Source organism: Scatophagus argus, chromosome 3 (genome assembly GCF_020382885.2).
Source record: "Scatophagus argus isolate fScaArg1 chromosome 3, fScaArg1.pri, whole genome shotgun sequence".
Lineage (NCBI taxonomy): Eukaryota > Metazoa > Chordata > Actinopteri > Scatophagidae > Scatophagus > Scatophagus argus.
Window position 1 is genome coordinate 26,216,775 of NC_058495.1, and position 21,716 is coordinate 26,238,490.

The window sequence follows — 21,716 nt, forward strand, 5'->3', positions numbered from 1 at the left end:
ACCATCAGGTTGTGTTGAAGCCTACAATTTAAGACCAACTCTCACAGCTAACAACACAGATCGTTTTTCGTGACAATCCTCTGTGGGTATGTTGGCTGTGGTGAGTGGGAGGGACACCCGCCTTATTTCACAAAGCACTCATGTTTCTTGGCCGATGGTGTGGTTTTGGAGTCTGATAACGTGTGTCATCTGTTCCAAGTGAAACATGCAACAATGGCTGAGTGCGTGTTTGTGGATTGTGTTTGCGATCTGTGGGACTGCCAGCCAATCTGGAAAGAAAACACAGATAAGATAGAGGTTTTATGCAGTAAGCAAGTCTGCAAAGCAAATCCAAGTTCTCAAACACACACACACACGCACGCACAAAGTTGATTGGTGTTTATATAAAGACTCTGGCTGTGATTTATTGAGATTTATTAGTTATTAACCATCTGCTGGTGAGAAGAACGTTTACGCGGACAGTTGAGTAAAAGTCTCTGCTCGGGTGATGAACCGCCTGCAGATCTTAAAGAGGAAAGTTATGTGGTAGTTTTGTTAGATGTTTTTGCTTGCTTGTGTTTTGTTTGGTGGATTTTTTAGGTATTTTGTTGCTCTGAATTCAGCGTACTTATCGGATCTGACAGCAAATTGATGGAGGATTGTGATCTGATTGATTAGGTCACACCAACATTTTGTGGTTTGTCAGTGAAAACCACGCCAGACATCAGCTTTTCTTGAGTGAAGATAAACAGCTTCTTTCATGCTTTGTGACAATACATTTTCAGGTCCAATTAGTTTTAGATTTTCTTTATTCAAGTTGGAACTTGAATATAATTATAATTGATAAATCTTTTTGAAGGAATTCAAAATAACTAAATTTGAAGGTATAGGATTGTGTTACTAACTTGCGGTCAGTGGATGTCATGATGTCAGTTTCTCATAGGAGATGAAGTATGTCAGAACAAATGGTGCACTACAAAGCTGGGATTTGTATGTTATGTTATGTTATGTTATGTTTCAGTTATGTTTCTTTACATGTCTTTTGACATGCAGGAAAGGATGAAATCAGTTTCTCACTGTTTTATTACATTCATGCCTAGAAGGACAGGAGAAAAGCTTAATGCAGACGAGGTGAGATGACACATGAAAAGTTATTCATATGGCATTTGGTGAGACCAGGCTGCTTGGTCACTCTGTTTATAACACACTTTCAGGTCTCAGTGATTCTGTTTTGATCAGTTAGATGTCAGTTTTGGGTGCAGTGTGTGAGGCTTTGGTTATTTCCTGGAAGGACTCTGTACCAGTGCAGATTTGTTCTATACTGAACTTTTAAAATAATCAATAACAAACACATGTATTGTGATGGACTGAAATGAACAGAACGGTGGTCTTGTAATTTGAGATGTTTCATGCTTTGTCCCAGTGTGTAAGGGTATGAAGCACATGATCCACAGTAGCGATGAACCTGCTGTGTGAGAGAGTTGGCGCTTTGCTGTGAAGTCTGACAGATGAGGGTTAATGTTACCCTGGAGTTAGGGGAGCTGTGGTGTGTTTACTTAAGGCTTTAAAAGCCTGTCAGTAACCGTCGGCCTCAGACTCCACTCTGTAACAGTCAGACACACGTTTATCCCGCCCACTGGTCGAAACCCGGCCACTGATAGGCCCTCAGTGTGGGAAGATGCTCTGCATCTGACCGATAATGTAATTCATCGTCATTTCACGTCTGAGAAGCCCCTGAAGTAGGTGGATAAACTGTATTCTACATTCTGTACCATTAATGCACTGATTGGCCTGGTTGATCTTATATAGCTGCTCTCACAGCTGCGATACAGTTAGAATGAAACAGATAATACAGTATAAACATGATCATCACTAATGGTTGGAAACGCCAAGCTTTTGACAAATAGAATTGCAGTAAATTCACTTTTTTATAGTAATGATGTGTTTTCACTCCCTCGCTGAAAGCATTCCTGTCTCCTTTTCTGTCCTTGCACAAAACACTTGTCAAGGAGATGAGTTTACATGCTGCTGAGTATAAACTTTGAGACATTTTCATTAAATGAAACATTGTTATCTCATAATGAAGCCCAGAAGAACCCTGACCTCTTTATTTCAGCTGTGAGCCGTGAACCATATGAGAAGAGGAGCTCTTCAGGCGGACTTCCGCGGTGCTTACAGTAAAAAGAAAAATAATGACTCATAAATTGTTAGATTTTATCACTTTGTTATGTGTTTCTTCTTAAAGAGAAATGATAACTCCATTTCTCTTTAACTTGTCTGTGGTGTTTCTGCTTCAGGACGTTTTTGGCTGCATTTCCCAGAATGCATTTTGCATTTGAACCTCAAGGACCTCACATTCATCTGCTGGAAGTGTAGATTTTCTCTGAGTTCACTGAACATTTGAATTTAGGAATTGTAATTTGTGACATCACAAATTCAGCATTTGGAGGTTTGATGTGGAAACTTTAAGCCTCCAGCTCACACAAACTCGACAGTGAAGCAGACGGCAGACTGAAAATTGAAATGAAAATTCTTTGCTTGTTCCTACATTCATAAGACGGAGCAGCTGCCATTTTAGGGATTTTAATGTGGTAATTATACTTTTTTCATAAAAAATTTAATTCATTTGAATTTATTTATATGACGCCAAATCACAACAAAGTTCTCTCATGACTTTTTCCAATCAGAGCAGGTCTACACCAAACTCTTAGATTTAGCTTGTGGTTGGGACAGACCAAACGAAACCCTGTTTGCCTCCACAGAGAGGTCGGCGGTCACGGTCAGGCAGAGCTGATGGTTTCAGCAGAATTTAATATGAAACAGTTTGTTTTTTAACATCATTTTATGTCACTTTTTGGAAAGATAAATCTGTGTGGAATGAAACTACGCAAATAAACCACTTCCCATGCGCTGGCCTTGGTTTATTTGACTTGAATAATATGTCAGTTTCACCTAATGTTGCCGAGGCTTAACAAAGATCAAAATCATCACAATGTCATGACTCTTTAAGATAGAAGGTTTCGCTCAGAGCCATAAAATGTGCTGTCGACAGTTTGAGGCCTCCGGTTCATCTTTGAAATGCTTCAAGTAAGATGATAAATGATGTCTTTAATCTTTTTTAATCTTTTTCTCAAAGTCAGAAAAGCTCAACAAATATGATTGAATGACCATATTAAAAGTCAAGCAAAATAAACATGCAACAAAGACAAACTTTGGAGCTCAGCTTGTTAGATAGAAGCGGCTCTCGTGTCTCGAAGCCCATCTAATCCCATCCCATCATATAAAGTTTCATTTGTACCCAATTTGGTCCAAGTGTTCCTGGGGTGCTGTGTCCTTACAGGCCTTTTGTACTGAATATGTTAAACAATGTGAAGAAGGTTTGTGTTTTCAAACGGCTCCTCACTGGCTTGTTTTGCTTAATACGGTCAGTAGTGGATGACGTATCAGTCCCATCGATTGTGAATTGTAAGTGTGAATTCATTCAACGTGGAAAACGTGATGGCGGTTGTTAAGTGCTGTTAACTGAACAGAATATGGCTCAGGATGGAACAAGCCGTGGCCTAGAGGTTGGAGAAGTGGCTTGTGACCGCAGGGTTGCTGGTTCGATTCCCCCATGGACTGGCAGGAGAAATTTGGGTGTGGTGGAGTGATTGATCAACCAAAGTTCAAAGTGATTGACCTGAACACGACTCACGGGACAACCAGTGCATCATTAGGGTGCGCTGACACTTCAGAATGAGGCTCCATGTTGCCTGTTGTACTGTAACACTGTGTTACAGCTTTGGTCATGGTGCCCTTCATTTTGTTATGATTCCTTCGTCCTTTCTGCCTGTATCTCAGCAGACCCGTCCATTCGTCCTGTCGTCCCTCCATCGGTCTGTGTTAAATCCTCCCTGTGTTTCTATGCATGAGCAGAAGCCTCTCAGGTTACATCCCATCATGTGTTTTCGCAGGTGTTGAGAATTACAAAGTGTGAGGAAGGTCATGACCTCATCCATCACAGCAGCGCTACACTATCAGGTTCAGACATTATTTCACATCCTGGACACTGAGTGAGCCATACAGGATTCCACACACTGTGGTGGAGTTCAGCAGGCGTGTCTCCATATTCAAAGCGTCAGCTGCCCTGCTGAAGTGGTCCAGAATGGATGCACTTCATGATAATCTGTGACGTCTTTACACCCCACTCACAGACTTGTAAATATGAAAACAAACGGGGCTCAACAGTGCGAGTGTTTCACTTAAGTTGGCCCCTTTAAATAGGTCAATTGCACAGTTGGCAAGTCAAAATTGCATCCTGCTGCTTTTCTGAGATGCCGGTGACAAGTCAGAGGAAGGTGAACAATACTGGGAAGTTTTCATATGCATTTCAGTATAATCATCTGTATGCCCGAGTTTGAGCCTTGTACCTTTGATTGTATAAAGACAGCAGCTTGTACGGGTCATAACCCCCTCCCCCACCCCGTGTTGGCAGAATGGACGTAGTCGTGACACAAGCTTTTTTATTTGAATCCAGCTTTTCCTCATTTCCATTTAACCTGCCTTCTGTTTGTATTTAACCATGTGATGAGTCTTAACTGTGCAGTTTATTCAGCAGTGCAAACATGAGTATGAAAGCATGTCTCTTCTTTGTACAGTTATGATTGATTCTGCAGATGTTGATCAATCTTGAATTTTTTAAGAGCCATGATGGCCATTTTCTCATTTTCTCTGAAACCTGAAGACAGGAAATCCTTCTCTGTCTCCAGTCTGTCTGTTTCGGTGTCTCACTGTTACTCTCTCATGTGTGTCTCTCAAGCATTAAAGTGTAAACACCCCCTTCAAGAAAACTAAACTTTTCCTAGTCAACAAGCTGAACAATTCAGTGATAGAACTTGTAACTGTGAAAACTTTCACCATGTGACCAAAGCATGATGATGTAAATCTGTTCAACAGCAAGGAAGAGGGACAAATGAGAAGACAAACATCAAGGGACAGAAAAAGTCAGAAGCACACACAGCTGAAATCAAATCCTTGATTTAAAAATAAAGCAACACATCCTCATCCGTCCATCCGTTCCCACAGAGGGAAGGTGAAAGGGCTGCTTCATGACTCATGTGCCCCCTGTTACTCCTGATATCAGCCTGAACAGAAAGAGTGCAGACATCAGGAGTCAGAACTGGACAGCACAGAAGTGTCCCAGCATGTCGTCCTAATCCTCTTTGGCATCCCAGCATGCTTCAAATTTTGAATGTCTTTTGGCATGGGGACTCAAAAACTATAAAGTTTTCTTGCTACGAGCTGATTTCAGTGACCTAACAACACATTCAGCTAAAAGTGCTTTCCCACATTAACTTGTCAGCTTTGGCATAGTCCGAAAAAGCTTGTCTTTCTGACCACATTTGGTACCACTATGGTGTCACTGCAGAACAACACACTCACCATGTTAACTGAAATGCACCCATGCAGCTCTATGTATCGCAGCTCTATATGTCGCAGCTCTGTGTGCCGGCTCTCTGTGCAATCCTGTTCCCATGAGAATGATCTCCGGTCGGGGCAGAAGCCACTCACTGTGCAGCCCCTCTGCTCTCCTCCAAAGGACCCATTGGCTAACATTAAGTGAGCGTCCCAGCCCCGTCAAAATTAAGATGTATGTCACAGCACAACAGTAACAGTAGACCGAGGTCAGGACCGGGCTGGAAATAAGACCGTATTATATCAAAATAAACAAGTGGCTGGTGGTGGGACGATGAGAGCAGCTTTTGGTCTTGGTGTCCTCTTTGACCAGCAGAGGATGATGCAGCAACAGAAACCTCGTATCGCCCTCTGTGTCTTTCTATCACTTCCTCACATGTTAGGGTTTTTATCCTCTTGTCCCTCTTATTGCTCTGTTTTTATCAAAGAATTTTATCTGAAACCGTCAACTTCTGCAAGATGTTTTATCGCTGTGCAAATAAACTCAATAATTGACAACTCACTTTGTCCCCCCACATGTAGAGCTTGTGTTTCATAAGCCTGGGACCAGGCCATCAGTCTGGAACTAATCTTTGTATGTATTTCCACATAGAATAAAGAGCAGCAGGACGGATGAAAGGCGGTGAGATTCTTTCACCGACACAGAGAGTCAAACAGTTTATAAACTGAATGTTGGTGGACTGCGTGGTTTGCCTCGACCCCCCCGATCCCCCGTGATGCCCAAAGCATGGCTGTGTTTAGAAGACAGAGTAAGTTGCTGAACCAAATGAATGACCATACAAGGCATCAGCATTTAATCCTGAACCGAAAGATCAGTTAAGGAAGACAATTTAAAGTTCTCTCTTCTTCTGTTTGCCCATGTCTTTCTGTCTTTCTGTCTTTCCTTTGTCCAGTTTCTTTTTCTTCCCACTTATCTTCAGTGTGTGTCTGTTTCTCTTATCAAGTTGTCTTTTCTTTTTGCATATCTCTCCTTCCTTTCTTTTCTTTACTCCCTTAATCTTCCCCTATTTTCTTTTTCTGGCTACTTCTCATTCCTTCTTTGTTTCCTCCCTCTTCTCTTTTGCTCTCAGCCCACAAATAGAGAGGGTGCTCTAATAGACCTCCCTCAGGTCTCCTGTACCTCCACTCCTCCCTCTCCTCCTCCTCCTCCTCCTCCTCCTCCTCTTCCCTCCCTCATTCCTCCTTTTCTCAGCCAGCCCCAGATAAGAAGGGGGCAGAAGTGTTTCTCTTCAGCCACTTCTGAAACTGGAGCCACCAGAGAAGGATGAGAAGAAAAAAAGGCTTTCTTTTCTCTTTTTTATTCCTGGACATTTAAGGATCGAGAGATCATTTAAATTTTTTTCCTCATATTCTCGCGTCTCACCTAAATGTCCTTTTCATTATCCCAGTCAGTTTGGACATCCACTTGCCATCCTTGCTCACAGTGTTTTCTTGCCCACGGCCTCTGATATCATCTCTGTCCACCCTCTTAGCTTTCTCTTCGTCCACGTTTCATCCTGAATGGGTCTGGACCTGCTCCTGGTGCATTAAGGACAGGAGGGAATTTCAGGGATCATCAATCATGAGAACCTGCCCAGGCTCAAGCCACAGGATCCATCCTGAAAAATCTTCATCAGAAAGACAAAGGTAACCACAGAGAACAGAAGGAAGACCCAAGAACAAAAGAAGAAGAAGAAAGCGGCTGCATCCCATAAATTATCCTGCTCATCTCATGTACAAGTGAGGAGGAAGCAGGAGGCGATTCAGTGTGCGACCACAGAACAGGTGTTGCTTTCTGCGTCTGCATTTTAAAACAAAGTGTAAAAGACGTTAACTGCTCAAAATTAACACAACAAGCTAATGGGACTTTCAGAATTGGACCTTGTGGTTTGACTGATAGGTGAGACACGTGCATGACGTGTGTTTCATTCATTCACGCAGGTGTTTCCATGAAGTGAACTGGGGTCAAAGTGTGAACAAGCTTCTCTTGACCCTCTTCGCACCGAGAGAAAACACTTCAGTTCAGTCGAACTGAGCGCCATGAACGGCTTAAGTCTCAGCCAGGGGTTGCTGCTGCTTTGGACCTTGTCTGTCTTCGCTGATGCTGCCGCTGCAAGCACAGAACGAGGAGGAGCTGGAAGAAGCCAGAGAAGAGGAGGAGGTGGTGGAGGAGGAGGAGGAGGTGCGGAGAAGAGAAGGAGGTTTCACCGCATCCAACACGGCCAGTGCAGCTACACCTTCATCCTGCCGGAGCTTGATGGCTGCCAGAACGGAGGCTCACCTTCACGGACTGAACAGTATGGTGGTTCTCGCGGCGGGGCGAGTGTCGTGCAGAGAGATTCGCCGCCAGTCGATGCCGAATGGTCGGCTCAGAAACTGCAGCACCTGGAGAGCACGATGGAGAACAACACACAGTGGTTGCAGAAGGTAAGAGACAAACTGCCTTTCCATCATTTTGCTTTTGTTTGACCATCGACAAGACAAGCAGGTTGACAGTCAAAGGAAACGTGTGCTGTCTGTTGGACTTCACGTCTTTGCAGAGGACAGGTTGAGACGTGCTGGTGCATCAGTAGATACGGTGAAACTGAAATACCACACACCAATCAGAGAAACAAAAGAATAGGAAAATATGTGTTGAACAGCGACTGAGGACTCATTCAGTCGAAATGCCGTTTGCTTCAGCTGCTGTGGACGTAATGAAGACAAAAAAGTTGTCAATCTAGACTTTAACAAACTCCATTCTGTCGCTTGGTGATTTACAGGATGGAGATCAAAGTTTAGTGTTATGGCAGTGGATGAGTGGCAGCTGGTTTCAATCAGGAGAAAAGCAGTGAGAGCTTCCCCTCTTGTAGTCCTAACAGTCTGTAGCTCCTCCGTCTGTGGTTTCAGTGGACGCAGGGCCCAGTAAGAGACACTGTGAGACCTTGTACCCGCATTACTTCACATCTGTCCTGCAGAACAGGTCCTGCTGAAAATTCCTCTTGTGCTAGAGATTAGCGTTGCCATGACAAACTGACCACGTCTTTCAGATATGAAGATTCAGGCATCAGTCTTAAGTTGTAAAGACTTGCAAATTTTTCCAGTAAACTGAAAACTGACGAAGACCCGAATGAGAAGTGAATTAAACTGTAGTTCCTCGTGGATTTTACACTCTCTGTCTTGTTTGGACATGAACCTTGTCCTGCGTACGGCCTTTCTTGTCGTTTCCGTGTGGATGCTCGGTCCCCCCTGCACTGTACATCTTGTCACTGTTGGTCATATGTGCCACCAGTCTCCTCTCCTGCCAGTGACGAGCTTCACTGGGAGGGAGTAACATACGTGAGATTCATCCTTCAATGTACAGGAGCCCAGAGCAGCCAGAGGCAGAGCAACATTAAGGATAAGAACCCTCACTGGCTTCCCACTCACAAATTAGAACTTTTCACAATGTCAGTGCACTGTGGTTTGTAGAACTCGATGTGAGGGATTTTTTTTAGCTTGTATTTCAGAGCAGGTTATTTCTAGCACCAGAGGAATTTTGACTAATCTAAGCCTGTCATGATTGGTCCAGACTTAGGTGTCCATTGAATGATTGAACACGTGAGCCAATGCAGCACCATGAGGTGCCATTTTTGAAACGTGAGTCCTGTAAACAGCTTCTGGTAATGGAGGTCTTAAAATGGAACAAAGCACACACAAATTGTTCTGGTGCACAGAAGTTATGTTATTAAATCAACTGCCAGTCACCTTGCATCCTTCAGCGAAAAAGCAGCATTTCTTGAAAGAGTGTGAAAGGAGCCTCACGTTGTCGGCCTAAAATTTCATTTTGATGGTTCATGTTGTGACAGGTGCTGTGCTGTGATCTCTGCAGCATTTGAGTGAGTGACAGTAATCTGCTGTCTCTTTGACGATGATTTTCAGACTGAATAAACAACGTCATTTGAGAGGTACTTTGTTTGCATGCAGCAGTGGTGATCAGAAGTAGATGTATGCAGGATGAAGACCAATGCAGTACCCTCCGTGTACTGTAAATGGACCACATGGTGTCTTCCTGGGTTTTGCAGTTGATGTAGAACTCGTGTCGTCTCCTGTTAGTTAAACCACTCGGTCAGACTCCTGTTGACGTGCACATTGAAGTGATTTGGGTGCAGCAGGTGATGTTGATGTATGAAATCAGATTAGTAAAAGAAAACATTTTTCAAAGGAAAGTGTGTGCGGGGAGTCTTCATTCATCATCATTAGAATAATTTAAACGTCGCAGAAGATCGACGTCCACTGCAGCTCCGGCGTGAATCATAATTCTTACAGAAGGAATGCTGAGTGAACAGTGGATTTATTTAGCTTTCTAAATGGAAGGTGTATCCATCATGGCCTTCTGACAGTTGTCACATACTCTAAATGGTGTTTAGAAAAGAAATAACTAACTCCAAGCACGGTGGTATCCTGAAGATTTGGGAACCAAATGTTGCATTTAGCTCCTTTTTTGACCAAAACATTCCAGGATCTACAAAGCAATGAAACAGAGAGAGAAAAATGACTTTATGTTTCATAATCCTGTTTATATTTCAGCCATGAAACTGTCAAAGTCTTCAGAAGATTTATGTCTCTCGTTTACTCACTTTGTTCTCTCTTCTTCTGTCCCGTTATCCCTCTCATTCTCCCGAGATGACAACAATTCCTGATTCTGTTTTTGACTATCATAAGAAAGAAGACTGAAATGAGTTGCAGTTTTTACAGTGTCTGTGTTTGACCAATCAGCAGCAGTCAGGACTGTTAACTGCACCCGTGAACATATAGTGAACATCTTTGGGTTTTGTTGGTCAGACAAAACAAGGTGTTTTGCAGATTTATAGCAAGAAATTTCTGAATAGATTTTCTGTTTACACGGCCATCGGTGGCTCCACAAACAGAACAAAATACTGGAGTCATCTGCACAGTCACACCCTAAGCTGTTTATTAACTGTGCCACAAACAACAATGCAGAGAGGTCATTTAAGTCTCAGATTTACCTCAAATGCTTCTTCAGTGTGACTTCATTTATTTTCCTCTGGCAGGTGTGATTGTCGTTTTGCTTTACTCCTCTTAAACGCTGCGTACAGGATAAAAGTGTACACTTCAGTAACATGCAGAGATGAAACTGTCCCCGCATCACATCTCCATGTTTTAACAGTTTGATGCACAGCAGCTCAGATTGCCACTGATTCATTACATGAGTCTGGATACATTCCAGTGTAAATGGAGCGAGGAACAATTTCATTATTTCTGCTGCCCACCAGAGCTGATTTCTTTCTTTGTTCTGCTCTGAAGGAGGGATTGAATTCCTTACGAGAAAGATTTTAATCTGCAGCGTAAATTCAGAGCGGTGCCTCTCTGGATTAAACCTCTTCTCCAGGAGTGTTTTTAACAAGCCAGTATATGAGAGTCTGTGTGTGTGTGTGTGTGTGTGTGTGTGTGTGCTGGTGTGTTCACCACCCACACCGTTGAAGCTCAGAGGAGACGGGGGTCAAGTCCTGACCTGAGGTCTGCAGGACCCCGACAGCAGACAGGGAGCCGACCTTTGACCTGTCACCTTCAGGTGGTCAGCCATCAATATCCAGTCGACTCCAAAACATCAGTCCTCACGTATGTTGCCTTCCTGTCATCAGAGCTTTAATTCAATTCAGGTTAAAGATAACTGTGTCTCAGTTTCTCTGTCCCTCGCTTTCACTTTCTTCTTTTTTATCTTTTTCTCTTTTATGTTCCTCCTCCCTCTTGAAAAACGCATCCCAGCATCAGAGAGCTTAATGTGTTTTTCATTTCATTCATTTATTTGTGAACCTGGAAGCTGAGAATTATTGGTGTTTGTACTTGAAAAATTACCAAAATTATTGAACTGATCGCTAATTTCTGATTCTTCTTCTGTAGATTAATGCAGATTGATTAATTAAGTGATTGACTGGTCATTTCGGCTCTAGTTTGTATGTTCAAACTCGGGCTTTTCTGCACATATCTTCTGCCTTTCTTGTAGGCTGTACAGCAAACAATTTGACACGATAAAAGCAATTGCAAATTGCACAGATTAAGAACCACAGCTGTCTTTTGTCTTCAGCCTGGCTGCAGTAAAGTTTCCCAACCCCTGAACTGAGATACAGTAGATTCACTCCGTTTGTTCAGATTCTGCTCAAATATCAGCGTTTCTCATGTGGTCACTGGTGGCGAATGTTCTCTCAGGAAGTCACAAATCAGAGCGTAAAGCCGCAGTCCTTAACGTTCAGGTCCAAACTGCAGCGCACACGACGGAGCGTCGAGTGTAACGTCTGCCATGTTGTTTCACCGCGTTGTTGTTGGACTGCAGTGACCGTGACAAACAAGGCTGCTGAGAGCGTCACGTTTACATCACGTTTACGTCGACATGCTAACCTGCTCAGCGCGTAGAGCAAACATGCTGATGTTAAAGTCCAGATGAAAAGTACCTCTTTAGCCCTTTTAGATCACATTCAAGGCCATACTGTGCATCTTTTGAAAGGTGAAAAATTTAAGGTGTCTGTTCCAAATTTGTCCATCCAGTGGCTGTTTAGACATCTAATGTCAACCTCATCGTAGCTCCGAAGGAAAAGTCCCCAAAGTCACCCGCCAGGATCTTGAATGAATTAATGAAAAGAAAATGTACTTATTGGCATTATCACCCCACATTTCTGTGAAATGTCTGAACACCCATTTTGTTGTTAGTATGTTGAGTTCTAAGCTTTTTCTGTTACTGAAGTCAAAGTTCATGAACACATCTTCAGCTTAAATATAAACAGTTAGACTCGTAAATGAATTAATACACAGTCCAGCCAGCAATCGTAAGTCCAGTTTGTGAGTTAAAGTTAAAGTCTTCCTTTGGCTTTGTGAGGCTGTGCGGCCTCTGCAGCTGTTTGGGGGTTTTGAAGGGAGTCGGTCCTGTAAACAGCAGTCAGTGATGTAGTTAACAGGGGGCTTGTTTAGTTTTCTGCCAAATGACTGACTTCAAATGGACCTGAGACTGAGAGACAGGAAAGCCGCTGTGGTCAGATCACAGCCCGGCTATCAGCTGCTTTGATGTGCTCAGAGGTTACATTCATGATAACCTTCTGCAGAGAGACGGAGACAAAGACAGACGGTGAAAACCTGACGGGATAAGAAAAGTGGAGTTTAAAGAGCGAACAGAGGATGCAGGGTTTAATTTAAGCTGGGCGGTTTGATGTCAAATGTCAGATCAGTTTGTGGAAAAAGTTTCTGTTGAGGTGATGTCGTCATAAATGTGAAATATTTCATCTGTGACTCACTATGCTGATTTACATGTCTGTAAAGGGAGAGGAAGAAGAACATTTTGCACAATGAAAAGCTTTTCAAACGAGGGGAACATCAAATTTAATGAAAGAAGTTGTGATGAATATTTATGTGGAAGTTCACTTCCGTTTGCCAGTTATTTCCAGACTGTAGTCTGGATGCGCAAAACTATAATTATTTGTACTGAATTATGCTAATAACTAATAATGATAAATAATAAATCTGAAAGTTAATTGAAAGTGATCACACACAATGTTGTCATCCATCCCTGTGCCTCTTTGGGGCTTTCTTTAACCTCAGGGGAGTTTTTCTGTCCAACAAACGCCTCTGAGTAAAGGTGACTGAGTAAAAGTACTTTGTTACTGTCCATCTCTGTCCACACTCTGTGTGTGTGTGTGTGTTTCATGTTTTTGTGGACGTCTTGTGTCTCCAAGAAGTAAAAAGATCAAGTAATGCAACTTTTGTTGATGCAGCTGCTTTCCAGTGTGTAAATTTCACTTGTGCCAGATTTGTCTTTGTGCTCTCGCTGTCCCACGTACTTCACCCGTCAGACAATATGAGTACAATATTAGCTGACTACAGTGAGAGTGTTTGCAGAAGCCGGCTGGCCTGAGTCTGAAGGAACACCTGGTCTTTGCTCCATCATCCTTTACTGCCACACATCAAACAGAGCCCACTGACAGCACTAATAACCGCCTAACGACAGCCATTATCTGCCAGTCAGCCTCCTGCAGTCTAAACACAGCTCAGCTCTCAGTCAGCTGCGACTGGCTTTTAGATACATCGCTAAAAGAGAACTGACGAGAACAGGAGGACTTCAGTCAAAGGAGGAGGAAAAGCAGAATTCCTCAGTGAAAAGCAGATTCCTTCACGGATACATTTGGTTTACTTCGGTCTTGTTTTCATAGTTTCATGTATGCATGATAAAACCAGAATTTCCAGTGTAATTACAGAAATTTGGCTGATGGGGGGGAAAGCAGCAGGAGCAGTCAATCAGACCGTTTTTGACCTTCTCCAGTCTGTGATGTTCCACACGATCGCCGCAGCCTGAAGTCTGAATGGTCTCTGGGATTCTCCCTGACTTTATCCCCCTGTTGGGAATGGTTACTGAGGATTGAGGGAAGTTGTGGGAGTGTTTGGGAATGGTTTTACCACAGCAGGCTGTTTTATTGTGTTTCATGAAGATCTGCAGTGGAGAGCTGAGAGTGTGTTGGGGTGTTTTAAACAGTCTCATAAAAAGCTTTGACCGCTGTGCTCTGGCGGTTTATGATCTGATAATGTAAAGGCCAGAGTCTCACAGCCTTGTGCTTGTGCCATACACAGCAGCTTTACAGGAGTTTAGTATTTCTAACGTTTACCACAGTGCGGAGGTGTGATGACCGGACAGAAGCTGTCATTTGAATGTTTCTTTTTTCTGTTCAGAGGCTTCTTCTAATTTGATCGTATGAGAGAAAAATAAGGAAAGGAGACTAAATTGAATAACTATACAAGATCCATAAATGATAATGGCAGCCATAAAAGTAGAAATTAAAACCATAAAAAGCTGTTCTAATGCAGGAAATGGCATCACAGGGGAAGTGGCTGTGGTCGTGAGTGGGAGAGTTGCTCCGTGTGTGTCTGTGGGTATTTTTCCTTGTCGATGTGAGCCACACTGGCATCATTCAGAGGTGTGTAGGCCTGCAGACTGAAGCATATGTCCATACATGGTTACGAGGTTATCAATGCTAAATTAATCACCGAGCTGCACACCAGCCCTGTACTGTGTGAGTCTGTATGTGGCTGCCGTGTGGGGATCTCTTGTCATGTTGTGATCTCACTGCAGCTGCTCGCTGGCCACATGTGGCTAATTTTCAGGCCTGGTTACTGGATGATTTAACTGCCCCGTGAAGAGGAAAAGGATAAAGCAAAGATATACACCAGTTTGGAGGAGTTTCTTTTTAGCCTGAGCCAGGTCAGCCTTCTGTATCACTGCAGCTGATTACTGGGCTGTTATCAACGCTGTGAATCTGACTGGCTGCTGAACACACACTTCAAACAAGCTCATGAAAGAGACAGAGAAAAAGAAACCAAAGCTGAATGATATGCAGAAAAATCCTGTTGCGGTTGTTATTTTTACAGGTATTGTGCTCAGAGAGAGAATGATATGAGATTTTAGTTGGAACGCTACATTTTGCAATACATTTTCACTGAATGGATATCAAAATGATGATGATGTGACTTTTGCTGGTGTCTGCGCCAAACAAACACGTTCCCTTACATCTGGAGAACTTAATGTGTTGGCCGGGACCTCTCTGTGCCACCAAAATGCTCCATTTTATGGTATTTTGTGACCTTTCCTTAGGAAATTTCCGTTCCTGAGATTTGGATGATGCACTCGGTCATGCTGTGATATTTTGATGAGTTGTTCAGTCCTAAACCAAAGAAATAAAGTAAGAAAGTACGAGAGAAAGAATATCTGCGATTCACTAAGCTCATCAGCAGAAAGAGCCACATCGTTACCTGCTGTTAACTGCAGTGAGAACATGTGTGAGGATCTGCAAAGAGACGGGAAGCAGTTTGTCTGAGACAGTATGAGGATGATGTTGATGATGAAGTAACTTCACTGAGATTCACAGTAGAAAGTGCTCGAGCTGTTGAAATTCAAATATTATGTCCGATTAAAAAATCCAAATGTGTTCCAGGATGTTTTTGTCATTGTTCACTGAAATCTGTGGGTTGGACTGTGACTAAAACTGTCCCGATTGGGTAAAACATCAGCGTACACGAGGGAAGGACAGACAAAGTATGTGATGGGATGGCTTGGCTGCAGTGATGAAGAAATAAGTGAAAGATACAGAAAGTGGGAGTGGGAGTGTGAGTGAAACAGAGAGATGAGCAAGAACAAAACCAAGGAAGATGAAAGAGACAGGAAGAAATGGATCAACACTTCCAGACAAGTCGCCTGTTAACCCATAAATCACTACAGCAGGCAGGGCGGAGAGGAACAAAGAGGGTGGAGGGGAGGAAGTTATCTGAGATGGATGGAGGGCGAGGAGAGGGAGGTGAGAGGAAACATAAGACAGAAACAAAGGAGAGAGGGAGGAAAGAGGAACAGATTTTTATACCGCACATCACTGAATACTGACAAATGTATTCAAGTGGAAAAACTGAATAAAATGTTATTTATCAGCTGCTGAAGTGGCATTTTAAATAAGAGGGAGGGAAATTATAGGTGAACTGTCAAAATCGATGACATTGTCCCTCATGCCTGATCGAACAAAGATCAACACCAGGTCTCCATAGCGAGTACAAATCAGTAATTAATCTAATAAACAAACGTGGAGTCCACAAGAGTAAAAGTACTTGGTTGGTGACATTTTCTAGTCAACAATCACAGCTTGGTGTCAGTCTGTCCATTTGATTGGTGCTCTTTTCACAGTGCCGTGTCAGAAGGCCTGCATCAGTGGGTGTCCATCCCACATGAACTAATGCGCACCTCTAACGTTAGCTAAACGTTGATTATATGTTGAAAATGTTCTGTCAGAGGACTGCCAGACTCCTGCTGGATTAGACGACTTTATTTCTACACGTTTCAAAAGAAATGAATCAGACGCTCAGAAATCATCACCAGCTGATGAGACTGAAAGTCTGCAGACAAATGCTTTTATTACTATTATTTCAACGTTCGGTGCATGACTGTTGGGTGTGTGTTGGCCTGTGAGCAGCACTGATGCTGTGTTGTGTCAGAGTCTGCTGGTAAACTGAAGTGCTCACTGAGGCTGCAGCTTCGTGCTTCGGTGACTCGTTCAGCTTTGTGACTCGCTGATCTCTGGGCTTCAGTCTGCTTTTGTTCTGTTGGTTCTTATGCTCACCGTTTAGCTGAGAAATACAGTGAAATTTAATTTAGCAAATTGTGGTGTGAGTTGGACTCCCAGCCAGAAAACACTCAGTGAACTGTGTGTGTGTGTGTGTGTGTGCGCGCATATTTCATGAACAAATCTATAACATCATAGCTTATTATTTCTCCACGTCAGGCTCTGCCGCTGCGTTTCATCGCGATGATTTTTCCAAAATCTTTGAGGACTTTAAACAGCGCTTAAGTGAACACGATGCTGAGATACGTTACGTAAACACGCACGCGCGCACATACACACACACCTAATCAGCTGATCTGTTGCTCATTAAGAGACCATAATTGCATGCGTATATGAAAACAACATAAAACACTCTGTCACATTCTTTCTCTCCCTTTCGTTCACTCTCTAACACACAGTGTGTGTACATACAACACAAACGCATAAAACTGGAAACACACACACAGACAGTGTTCTGCCGATTAATCAATGCCATGTTCACTGGACACATTGAGCAACACACACTCACACGCACGCTCACACACACACACACACGCAGCGTCCTTCTCTAATCAGCTGCTTTGATTCCCTTTGGATGTCCGTATTTACTGGGTTCATTTGTCAGTTCGCTTTTCCCAGAGAAATGCTGCTGTCAGCAGAACAGCTGGAGCAGAAACAAACCCACAGTCAGCAACTTTCCCATCATGCCCCGAGAGAGAGAGAGAGACTCTGTGTGTGTGTGTGTGTGTGAGACAGAGACCTAAAGAGAGTAGTTTAATTAAACAGTCATCAGATCAATATGCAGTGGCTGTTATTTGATAATTAAAACCAACAAAATGACTGCATTTTTCTTCGTTTCCATTATTCTTATTTAATTTTGCGACATGCGACGACGTGAGCCGACTGTCTACATTTTAATGACTCGCTCTGAAATCCATGACTTCAGCAAACAGTTTATTCCCACGAGTACCTGCTAATGTTCTTCAGTTAGTTATAGATTTGTCTCTTGTTCTGCGAAGACGTTTGAAACAGCCTGGTATGAATTTGGACCTGAGGATGCTCTGCTATGTTTGGCTTCAGTTCTCTCTCAGGTCCCTGTGAGCACTCGCTCCCTCACTTACAGGGGAACATTTATTTTTATTTCACGTTTTGAAGGTAAAGGAAACTTACAGGACATTGTGAAAAGAAAATTGAGGAACATTTGTGGCGTTTCAGGTAGAAATCCTGTAAAACTCCTCTGCGTTTAACTCATTTGGGCTGATCTTGCGAGCATTAAATTGTTCGATTTAATTTCAGACTGGATAAAGAAGTCCTGTGGGGATGAAATCTCTCTGCTGCCAAGACAGGTGGCCAAGTCAAACAATAATATTATGTTATTTAATAATGAGTAATAGCTGTAATAAGAGTGAAAGTGATTTTATTTGATGTCACAGGCCAAATACGTGCTTAAATGGGTGAAAATCAATCACTACTTGTAGTAGTGTACAAATAAAACACACACACACACACAGATGAATACTGATATTTCATCACTGACGTCGTTCTGAGTGTTTGTGTTTTTGCAGTACGCTACGTGCCGTTTGTGTTTGTAATGATTATTCAGGCTGTCACTGAGTGCTCAGGCTCCTGCCATTAATTCAGTCCACTTAATGCTACGTGCTGCATGACAGCGCCAGCAGCTACAAGCTCTGCTTTTATCCAGCCATCATTAGGACCAATTATGTAAATAGCAGATAATGATGTAAAAAAAAGATAAAACTAATTTTATTGATTCCCCAGATGCAACCTGGGAGATTACAGCCAAATGGAGGCTGGCGAAGAAAGAGTAAAACTTACTAGAGGCTATAAATTAAAGTAAAAAGAACACAGCGTGTAGAAGAGCTGTGTGGTTAGTCGATAGGGTCACTGGTGACATATTTAATAATTCAATAACACATTATTTTCTAATTAAACTTTATATGGAGCTGACCCTGGCTGAATATTGTACAAATTTGATGGGGTCATGCAGCCTTCCACATCAACAGATGGATCGACAAGGACCATCCATGCTGAAGACTCAGTCAGTGCACACACATGCAAAACAGCCAGCAGCCAACCCACCCAAAAGCACAGGGCCAAACACACACACACACACACACACACACACACACACACACACACACACACACAGACACACACACACAGACACACACACACTTACAGGGATTTGGAAAGCCATTATTTTGCTATTATTCTGTTTCTCAGCAGGTCTTGTGATAAACGTCCTGTTCTTTCAAAATGTTTTCATCTCTCTGGTCCAAAGAAAATCTTAAGTGGAGTCGACAGTGTACAGAAGGTAACCTGCAAACGGTATCATTCCACACTTTATCACACATAAATTACAGATGAGATAATTTGTGAAGCTTTGATGAATTAAACTGCGAAGTTCAGCTAATGATTGCTGCCAAAGAGGCTGAAACGGTTGTGAAGATTTTCTTCATGCTTCCAGAAACCTGCTGTTTTTCAAACATCTTCAGCTTACATGTGTGACTCTAATCGGAGTTTCCTCGCAGACGAAGCACAGTTGAATGGGGGCGTGTGTTTATTCCAGTACAAACTCAGTTCAGACACTCCGAGCTGGGATTTACTATCCTTTACTTTGATGTGACTCCACCCCACCACATCCAGTTACCTCATTTATGTTGTTGGTTTGGTGGAAGGTTTCACTGCTACATGGTCCAAGTGCTGCAGTGGTCTTTCCCCCGCTGTTCTAAACACTGGCTGATAAAGTACAGAATATTTATGTGGCAATAAAAGTTTTGGTTTCAAAGGCTCCGAAGTTACAACTGACCAACCAAGGGTGTCTTTGACCCACCTGTTTCAAATGGAGCATTATATTATATTTTCTCATAGCCATTTTGTGTTTATATATATATATATATATATATCTGTTACCAATAGCCACTTATTGTTTGGAGAGTCTGCAGTCCTCTGCAGTTCATCACAGAAACACACAGAAACAAACAACCACTCACACCTGCCAATTACCGATCGGTTGAGCCTCCAATGGAGAACAAAGGCGTGAACAATGAGTTGACATGTTCTTCAGTGGGCCACCTTACGTTCCTCAACTGGTCTGGGACTTCTCGGCTGTTTTCTAATGTGTGTTATATAGTAGTCAAACACGCCAAATCATCCCTTTGACCCACTTTAAGATGGAAATTACAGTCAAAGATAAGGCTGATGTCCTCCCACACAACAGCGTCAGCCTGTGTCTTTCCAAATCTGGCTAAATATAGCAGATATCCAGTGAAGGAAAAATTTATCTCCATGTAAAATCCTCACTTATCAGAAGCTTTCTGGACTGGAGTTCCAGTTGCAATTTCAGTTGTTGGCTTGTAGCTGAGAGCTTCGATGAGCTATTGAACGTGAGCACAGCCAGCTATTCATGTGGAGGAGGTTGTTTTAAGGTTTATCTGTAAAAAGTAGCTCTAAAAGCCAGCGATCCCACAAGCCAGCTAACTGATGTGTTGTTGGTTAGAACACGTCTTGTTCCTTACGCCGTGGCAGCTGGTGATGTGAGCCCATGTGTTCTCATACAGCACACTGTAGCGACATCAGAGACTGCACATCGGCAGCTCGTGGGATGTTTGTTTTTACAGTTTAACACAAAGACCTTTACAGCATCGCAAATAAGCACCGTGACACCCAACAGCCAGGCAGGACGCAGGACTCACACTGAGTCAAGCATTCCTCTCGGAGCAGTGACCACACAGCTGATTCACACTTATACAGCTTTATTCAGTAAACAACGAAAACAAGCTGGACGTAGCTGAGCTGTATGTCACGTTTGCTTCAGTTGTCATCTAATGTTTGATTAAACTCATTAATCCCAGTGAAGGCTGTGTGTGGACTTGTGGCACAGCACCTGCATTGAACTTGTTTACGAACAGCGTATTTTAAACTTGTAGCTGTGAAAGTTGCAGTGACGTCGTGCTGACCAACTAACTGTTGTGGGAAATTATTTTTGATATTCTCGTAGACTTAGACTGTAGCTAACTCCATTTCAGAGACCAACAGTGTGAAGACTGAAGGCCTCTATCTTTAACACCAGCTCTGCTACCTGTGAAATAGTAAGTCATGAATTTAAAACAATTTTTCATGTTAGTGCTGAGGATGAATTGAGGAGTCACAGAGTACAGCGAAGCTCCTCTGTAGTCTGCTGGTATGGCAGCAGGCACTTCTGTATCTCTGCAGCACGACATTGTGACGTTTTACGCTAACTTCACTATTGAGCTCATTATTGTGGAGACGTTGATATTAATCGGGAATGTTGTTAAACTCAGCTTTCACGTCGTTGATATGCATTGCACAAACAACTGTGTTCAGAAGGGAAAATACACGTCTTTCTTGTACTCGCTTCCAAAAAATACATGTGCTGGTAGATTAAGGTCTTTACGACATGAGATGATGGGAACGCTACTGCTTTTGTTCACAGATGTCACCAAAATACACAAGAAAGGTCATTTGGACATTTTAATGCAGAAATGTTACACTTTATATCTTGAATGCTCTGAAGTGAGCAGTTTAAAAAGCAGTGGTGCTCCAGTCCCCGATCCTCAAGTCATCTGAGGGGGCATTACTTCTTACTTCTGAGGATCTTTAGTGCTTCGGCTCTCTTTAACTCTGCCGTTGGCCATTCAGTGTTTGTTTATGTGAGTCTGAGAGAGGAATCTCTCCTTTTGGCCCGGCGCTGCTCTTTCCCTCTGAGCTGCCGGGTCAAAGCACTCAGGCACAGTTTGGGGGAAGCCAGCACCATCTGAATTGCAAAGAAAACATAAAATCCACTTCAGGCTCAGTCCTAACTTCATGATAACACGTAATTAATCGGCTGGAATCTGCTGGCGCAATCAAATGTAGCCTTAACCCTGCACCTCCGTGTAATTGCAATTTAAGGACAGAGAATATGGAGTGTGTTTTGGGGGAAATTGTTTTACTCAGAGTTGCTTCATGTGAACAAACAAGTGAGAGGAAGTGTTTACAGCACGTCTGGGCAGAAATTGTTGACATGTTATGCGTATTGCAGGATGCTCAGTTTGTTGATGTGCTTATTGCCTTGTCTGTAATGAAAGTGTTTGTCTCGAGGGGAAACAAACGCTGTGGAGAGGTTTGGTGTCTGCCTTCCACTTTGCGAGGATCTCAGGGGAGGTCATGTCCGGACAG

General features: G+C 42.8%; 2 protein-coding genes across 5 annotated transcripts in view; one reads left to right on the forward strand and one right to left on the reverse strand.

The window, feature by feature from the left end:
- Nucleotides 1-21,716, reverse strand: part of LOC124057033 (nuclear factor 7, ovary-like) — a 546,992-nt gene that overhangs the window by 50,145 nt on the left and 475,131 nt on the right. The gene's annotated exons all lie outside the window — the stretch shown is intronic.
- Nucleotides 1-21,716, forward strand: part of angpt4 (angiopoietin 4) — a 61,098-nt gene that overhangs the window by 17,468 nt on the left and 21,914 nt on the right. For 2 of the 4 annotated variants that reach the window (XM_046385084.1, XM_046385080.1), the window contains exons 3-5: nt 6,026-6,182; nt 6,906-7,197; nt 7,354-7,839. In XM_046385084.1, the coding sequence (XP_046241040.1) occupies nt 7,453-7,839 (387 nt within the window). In that variant the 5' untranslated portion in view covers nt 6,026-6,182; nt 6,906-7,197; nt 7,354-7,452. Of the gene's footprint in view, nt 1-6,025; nt 6,183-6,412; nt 7,840-21,716 lie in introns of those variants that run through there. The other 2 variants (XM_046385081.1, XM_046385083.1) reach the window with 2 other exon arrangements.